This window comes from Histoplasma capsulatum, genomic scaffold (genome assembly GCF_000149585.1).
Source record: "Histoplasma capsulatum NAm1 scaffold_1 genomic scaffold, whole genome shotgun sequence".
Taxonomy (NCBI): Eukaryota; Fungi; Ascomycota; class Eurotiomycetes; order Onygenales; family Ajellomycetaceae; genus Histoplasma; species Histoplasma mississippiense.
The window spans coordinates 4,355,028-4,362,698 of NW_001813982.1; the positions used below are offsets into that span (position 1 = coordinate 4,355,028).

Consider the following 7,671-nt stretch of genomic DNA (forward strand, 5'->3'; position numbering starts at 1 on the left):
GAAATAAAACAGTGAATGCGATTTCGAATTCTGCTGATCATTTTGCGTCGTTTTGTGTTCCACAGATTCTTCCCTACAGTCTAGTAAGATGCCATTCTACCTGTCCATTTTCCTATCTGGCAATTCCGTCTCCTTAATGCCTGTGGAGGAAGCAGCAGCATTGACCAAAGTGATATATAAACCCCTTGTCTGCGATTGCAGTGAGCCAACTGTTTTTGGTGCGAGGCGACATCCCCTTTACTGTTCAATCGCTCGCGAACTTCCCACTAACTGGTTGATAAATAGAAAACTATGTTCATGGTATATATATTACACTTCCATCCGCAACCGGAGTCCATCCAACTGCTGGCAAGACACAATACCAATACTAATCTTCCTCGTTAAGATATTTATGTCGATGGCATTCATATGGAATTGTCTCTATGGGACACCGCCGGACAGGAAGAATTCGATCGTCTCCGTGCGCTATCATACGACGACACACAAGTCATAATGTTATGTTTTAGCGTAAGCTTCTGCCTTGACTTCCATTTCATGGTTTGACGCATTCCGTCCCTTCTTACTAGCTTTCATAAATGTAAAGCAGTTGCTCAGAACGGGTGGTGGAAAATATAGGTTGATAGCAAAGACTCCCTGGAGAACGTCGAATCAAAATGGATGGCTGAAATTGCGGAACATTGCGCTGGCGCCAAAATTGTCCTGGTCGCATTGAAATGCGACTTGAGAGAGGAGGTGGACGAAAAGGAGGACGAGAATGCGGAATCACAACCTCAGGAGAAACCAATCGTCAAATACGATAGGGGACTGGAGGTTGCAAAGAGAATTGGTGCCTTGAGATATTTAGGTATTGTCACTACTTATTTCACAATTTCCCCCCTTGAGGTTAAAGAAAACACATCCACCCGGCGGAAGATAAGGAAAAGAGAAGAGGAAGAAATAAAAAAAAAAATCCCTGCTAATCCGCCCCCTCACTGTGTTACGATAGAATGCTCCGCCATGCGAAATCGCGGTGTCAACGAAGCCTTCACGGAGGCTGCCAGAGTGGCATTGACTGTTAAACCTTCGAGTCGTCCGATAACGCTGGGAAATGCATTATCTTGTGATGCATGTGCTTCGACAAAAAGCGAGGTCTCAGACACTTAACGGCTTTTCTTTCAATCTTATGTAAATATCCCCCAGGCCTTTATTCTCCTTCCAAAGAAACCTCTATTTCTTCCAGTCAGTCCTGATTCATGGCAGCTACGCCTTTTTTTTTTTTTTTTTTTTTTTTTTTTTTTTTTTTTTGACTCCTTTTGTTTCTCTTCAGATACGTCATTGTAATGGAGCAAAAACATGTCAAGGGGGAGTGATACCAGTTTGACTTTTCCTCTATCAATATTCGTTTTGTTTCCTCGTGTACCTTGCTTTCCTGCTCTCTTTTTAACAGCCAAAACCACGTTCGAAATTATTACTTTAATTAATGTTTTGTTTTGTTCTTTTCTATTTATTTTGGTTTCTCTATATGTACTGTACAACAGAGGAACACATTTTAATTGTTTACATTGGTATTTCTGTATTTTGAATTCTCTTGGAAAATATTTATGTATCTATTATCATGTTAACTCAACCTTCGTTTTACTTTGATTCCTTTATTCTCTTTATATTCTACACAAATTTTGTATCTAATACTGCTTCTTTCACTTTTCACTTTTAAAAAACAATAATCAACGAATTGTTGGCATCCCTATTGCGCGCTAGAATCCCACGTGACCACATCTATTTAAGTAGTGCCGCGCCTGTTAGATACTTACAATGAGCTAACCTTCCACCTCCATCATGCTTTATACAGAGATACACTCTCTGAGAAAATTAATAGCTAGTACTTTTTGCAACATTGCATAACATACATTTGATATAAATTTTCTTTTTTCATAATAGTCATCTCTCAAACAATAGTAATTATTAAATCAGAACTTATACTCTATCAGTGTTATGACAGACTAAGAGCGTCTATCTAACTTATGAATGAGTTGATTGTCAAACTTTGTAAGGTCATTTAATCTCCATTATTATATTACATTGTAAATTGCTTTTGAAATTATGGATGCAGGTAAAATGTTAGTCAATTGTAACTACCTAGCGAGCACAGCACCCTTTTATGTAAAACTTCAAGGCATAAATTGCGAACTTAAAGACGACGGTAATTAGAGAAATGGCGGTAAAAGTTGATTGAGCATACACTTGACGTGGATCAAAATCTCGGCTGGAAAACTTTCGGCGTGTGGGAGGCCCCTGAAACGACACACCCGCCGGGAGAAAAAAAACTTTCATCGGGTTCTCAGTTAAAGTTCTTTTGGGGAGGCATCCTCCCTTGACCCGACAAGCGAAGGTTATTAGTCAAAACTTTTGGCCTGAGAACTGGCTGTTTTGAGCCAACAACTCCACCTGTGAAGTCGTACGACCAGCTTTGGTTTGGTTTGATTTGTTCCCGGTAGTTATTTAAAAAAAAAAAAATAAATAAAAAAAAAAAAAATAAAAATAAAAATAAACTGAGTACTTTACTAGGGGGCAGGTTGCCCATATCACCCCCCATTCTAAGGGGGTGGGCAAATGAACTTCTAAATCCCGGGGGATAAAGGCATCTTTAATTCCTTCAGAGAGTTAGAAAGCCTGGCACGACACTCTATAGCAGGAGCTTTATGGAACGTGCAGCTGGGGCGGCACGGAGCAATAAGCTCAGAAAAGCTATTCTCTCAGATATTATATATATCATCATCGATATCTCATTGGTAGATATCATTGCTAGATATCATTGCTAGATATCCTCACTGACATCATCTAGAAGTGGGGTGCTAGAGGCAGGTTGGCCCTAGTAAATGGTATGGACAAAAATGACTTGAATCAATTTGAATGAGAAAATATATATTGGAAAGAAATTGGAGAATCCGGTCCTATTGTAAAACATATAATCTTGTCGGAAGGCTTTACCACTACGCCAAAAAGGATCGATCCTTAAGGTAAGTCATCTATTCCTCAAGAGAGAGATATATATATATTTATATACATACATGATTCACATTACTTGATCTCATTTTACTCTCGCTACTATTGTAAATTAATTTTCCCAATAATTTTAAATGAACTACGATTGGTATAACTATATACTGTCAGGTCAACTGCCCTGGCTTAGTAATCCTTCCACCATATAACTTGCCACGTAGCTAGCAATCCTTCAATCAAGCAAGCTTTACACCTTCCACAGGTTATGAGGCCCGTTTTGCGCACTACGCTGCCAATTCGGGGATTCCTTGCCGATTTAATCCCTATTTAATATTGCTTCATTCGATACGCCCCTTTCGGCGTTAAAATCGTCTTATTCTATCCAAATCGGCGCGTTCTGAAGATCTTGTTTTGATTCGTGCCACTGCTCGCTTAGAAAACAAGCTTGCAGGGTGGAACGCACCACGTTGGAAATTAAACCTCCGATTGGCGAATAGAACGCCACGAAAGCTTATATTGGCAAGGATCTGATCCAAGGTGCCTTTATTTGGAAATCAATACGGAGTATGGCGGATCGATCTAGATCTCGCCCTCATACCCGCTCACAGTCTCGCGTCTTGCCCAGCGGTTCAATTGCTGGCAATGATGATGATGATGTCCCTCCACGCCCGAGCTCTGCTCATGAACGGTCAGAACGCCCGCCTGGTTCATTTGACAGCTCTATTATAGAGCCCTCTAACCCTCCCGAAACGCCCTTCCGATTCGCTGCCGGCCTGAATACGGCTCCTGACACAGTCAGGCCTGCGGCCCGACCTACCCAACCTACCCAATCTACCCGAACCACCCGACAGCTCAGTGAGGCTGGTTCTCATCATGATGAGGCGGCTCGACGTTCTGAGGCCTTGCTTTCCGACGAGGTCTTGTCGGACGTGCAATTGCAACGCCTCATGATGACCTTTGAGATGGAGAAGGAGAGGCGTAAGATCATGGAGGAAAAACGGAAGGCTCTGGAAATCGAGTTAAAACTAGAGGAAATGCGTGCTCGCAGAGCCGCGAATAACCCTCAGAATGCTGATAATAATACACCGACTACTCCTACGGCCCGAACGCACACATGGGACCCGGATCTTGGTGAAAGATTGGAGTATAACCTCTATGATCCGGACAGCCGTGTCGGCAAGGCAATCGCCCAATTCAAAGAAGATGTAAAATCAATGACCAAGCCGAACGCTCTGACCGGCACGTCAAATTTCCTCACATGGAACGCGTCAATGAAGACCAAGCTGGTTGACGCGCAGTGCTGGGGTATAATAGAAAAGCAGCAGGTTCAGAACCCCCTGCAGGACCCCGAATGGGCTCCCTTTTGGGACGCCCGAAACCGTTGGACCTACGCGTTCATTTCGAACTCTTTGGGTGCGAACGTCAGGCCACGTTTCATAAAAAATGATGAGAATAGGATTGCTTACACCCTCTGGCGGGCAATTGAGGAGGAATACTCTATCCCCAAGACCCAGCTCCGCCGAGAGGCAGTCCTAGAATTCACATCGCTTGGTGGCACTCAGGTCACTAACGTGCACAGTTTCTTTGATAAGTTCCGTGCCGCGATCATGAAGTTGGAAATGATGGATGCTCACCCGCCTGACGCGTGGGTATTTGACATATTCTATTCCGCCCTTCCGAACGTTTGGAGGGGTTATGTACAGAAGAAGATTGAGGAGGCCCAAGAGTCCAAATCGACCCCGGTTGTATTGGACGTTCACCTTCTCATGGAGGAGATCCGATCTCGATTGGACCCTCCAAAAGATAAAAAGCCCGCACAATCGGTGAATACAGCTGCCAACGCTGCCCAATCGGGGGCCACAGCAGCTGCCGATTCCGCGAACAATAATAGCGCGAATACATCTAACTCGGCCCGTGGAGGTCGTTCCGGACGCGGTCGTGGCGGCTCCCGCGGCAGTGGCCGTGGTGGAGCTGGCAATCCGCCGACCTGCTCCGAGTGCAATAGATCCCACTTCGGCACTGTCTGTTGGTTTACGAATCCCGACCAGGCGCCCGATGATTGGAAGGCCAATAATGCTACTAAGTTAAAGGAGTTCAAAGAGAAGAAGGAGAAGGCGAAGAAGGATAAGGACAATAGTGGGGGCAAGACCCAGTTAGTGATTACGGACGGGTCAGAGTCCTTTCAGATGGCGAACCTTGCAAAGGTTATAAACGTGCCGGCCTGCTTTGTGGAACCCCACAAGGAGCCCCTAACCATATGGGATAGCGGCGCTGGCTGCCATATCGCGAGCGATAGATCACGATTTTCGACGCTTTTTACGATCGACAGTCCTACGGTCCAGGTGGCCAACAAGGCCGTTCTGAAGGTCCAAGGCGTCGGCATGGCGTCCATCCCAGTCGGCGAGAGGTTGATTGAATTCAATCACGTATACTACGTGCCAGGACTGTCAGCTAACCTCATCTCCGCTGGGCTTATGGAACGCCAGGGCTATATTCGCCGTGATATGCACGTTGACGCTGGAAATTATTTTGAGTTCCTGTCCCCTACTGGCAATGACGTGTTCTATGCCAACCTTTCCCGCAATAATATTTACATCCTATCCGACAGTCCTCCGACGTTTGACGGCGTTATGAATGACCAAGAATATGGGGCGGTCGCGTACGTGGCTGTTCCGAAACCAAAGACAATTTCAACGGATTATGACCCGAACGCAGGGTCCCTAGGGCCGTTCAGCCGTGAGGAGGTTGAGCGATTGATTAACCCCAAGGATCCGGATACGGATTCCTTCGTCATATCCCCACCTAACCGACTCCCTGCCGTGGTCCCGAAGCAACTGCCGTTTGATGAATGGCACCGTAGATTGGGCCATATCGGCGAAAATAATATATTGAAGATGGCCAGGGACCCTCGCTTCGGAATTGCCATTATCGGCCCGAAGAAGTTGTCATTCTGCGCCACGTGCGTCAAAGCCAAGCAGAGGCGCGCTACGTATAATAAGAATTCCGCACCACGCCGTGCCACTCGCAAAGCTCTTAAGATTTGGGTGGATATTTTCGGCGGAGGTGAGACTCTTGGAACCGAAAATGACATATCCTCCTACGCCGGCAAGAAGCTCGCCATGATCATTACGGATGACGCCACACGTATGAGGTGGGTGTTCCTTCTGGAACGCAAGGATGAAACGTTGAAATATCTGCGGATCTTCAACCAATTCATCAAGAATCTGCTGGGCCGCGGCATCGCGATTATACACTCCGATCGTGGCGAATTGAATTCGAACGCGGCTACGGCTTATATGCTCAGTGAGGGAATCAAATGGGAACCGACCCCCCCTCATACCCCGTAACAAGATGGGTTTCCGAACGTTCGATTGGGTTGATCATTGAGAAAGCCCGATCCCTATTAATAGATTCTTCCGCTCCCGAAAAGATGTAGGGTGAGGCGGTTATTGCGGCCACGGAGCTGCTTAACCTTATGCCAACCTCAACCCTTCTATACGGGGGCCCCGAAAATATGAAGCCGATTACCCCATATGAGGCATGGCTTGGAGCGCTCCCGTCGGCCCGTGGAATCCGCCGTTGGGGTTGCAAGGCGTTCCTGAAAATAGTCCCTAAGCCCACGAATAAGATGGCTTCCCGCTCATTAGAGCTAATTTTTGTAGGTTACGATGGCTTTACCAATTACAGGTTGGTTGACCCTTCCAATGGGCGTCTATATATATCCAAAGACGTCATTTTCCAGGAGGATCTTCACCTTATGGATCCGTCGGCCCCAGCCACTGGGCACCCGAAGACCCTACCCACGGCGGCCCGCCAGGCGGCTGCAGCGATTCCTTCGCCGATTCCTTCGCCGACTCCTGGCCCGATTCCTTCAGTTAATGACCTATTCATCGATGAAGAAGTCCAACCCCTCCGTCCGCTATTCCTAGTTCCCACCAATAATTGGTGGATAGACTATGAAATATCAGCGAGAATACCGACCTTTTTGGTGCAGAATACACCGATTTCCCCTAGCCCTCCTATTGAGATTGAGGATACCCCGACAATTACAGGGAATAACGATTCAGTGGGGGAATCTTCAGTGGGGGACGGTTCCGATGATCTGCCTTCCGATCCCGAGATATATGGGTTGCCGATTCCGAAGAATCTCACGCGCGCTAAGGCTTCCCCTGAGTGGAAGTTCTACTATAAGGCCTGCGTTAAAGAGGTTAATCGCTTAAAGCAAATTGGGGCCTGGCGATTAATTGAAAGAACCCCTAATATGGCGGTCCTTCGGGGCCAATGGGTGTTCGACAAAAAGTTCAATAATATGGGCAAAGTAGTCCGCTATAAGGCCCGCTGGGTGGTCTGCGGCAATTATCAACAAAAGGGTGTCAACTATTCGAAGACCTTTGCACCCGTCGTTTCCGCCTCCACGTCCCGGCTCTCATGGCAATCTCGGCATCCCGAGGGTGGCACGTTCTGCAAATCGATATGGTAACCGCGTTCTTGAACGCCCAACTGCCGGCCGACGAACGGATATATATGAGCCAGCCTACGGGCTTCCGTGAAGGTCGTGGCGATCTTGTTTGCGAATTAATGCAGGGACTCTACGGTCTTAAGCAAGCAGCGCTTTTATGGTATGAGGAACTGCGAAAAATGCTATTGCAGTCAGGCTTCCGTGTCAGTCCTTACGATGCTGGACTGTTCATT

The 7,671-nt window shown here is 46.5% G+C and overlaps 2 protein-coding genes across 2 annotated transcripts; both read left to right on the forward strand.

The window, feature by feature from the left end:
* Positions 1–88: 88 nt before the first annotated feature.
* On the forward strand, positions 89–1,143 carry HCAG_01241 (protein Rho3; the record flags this gene model as incomplete). Its single annotated transcript, XM_001544144.1, has 4 exons — positions 89–200; positions 386–507; positions 616–844; positions 986–1,143. 4 exons carry the CDS (start codon positions 89–91, stop codon positions 1,141–1,143), a joined length of 621 nt encoding a protein of 206 aa, XP_001544194.1.
* A 2,481-nt stretch (positions 1,144–3,624) lies between these two features.
* HCAG_01242 (predicted protein) lies at positions 3,625–7,459 on the forward strand (the record flags this gene model as incomplete). The annotated part of the gene is made up of 4 exons (XM_001544145.1): positions 3,625–3,667; positions 3,709–6,123; positions 6,288–6,411; positions 6,667–7,459. 4 exons carry the CDS (start codon positions 3,625–3,627, stop codon positions 7,457–7,459), a joined length of 3,375 nt encoding a protein of 1,124 aa, XP_001544195.1.
* Positions 7,460–7,671: the final 212 nt, after the last annotated feature.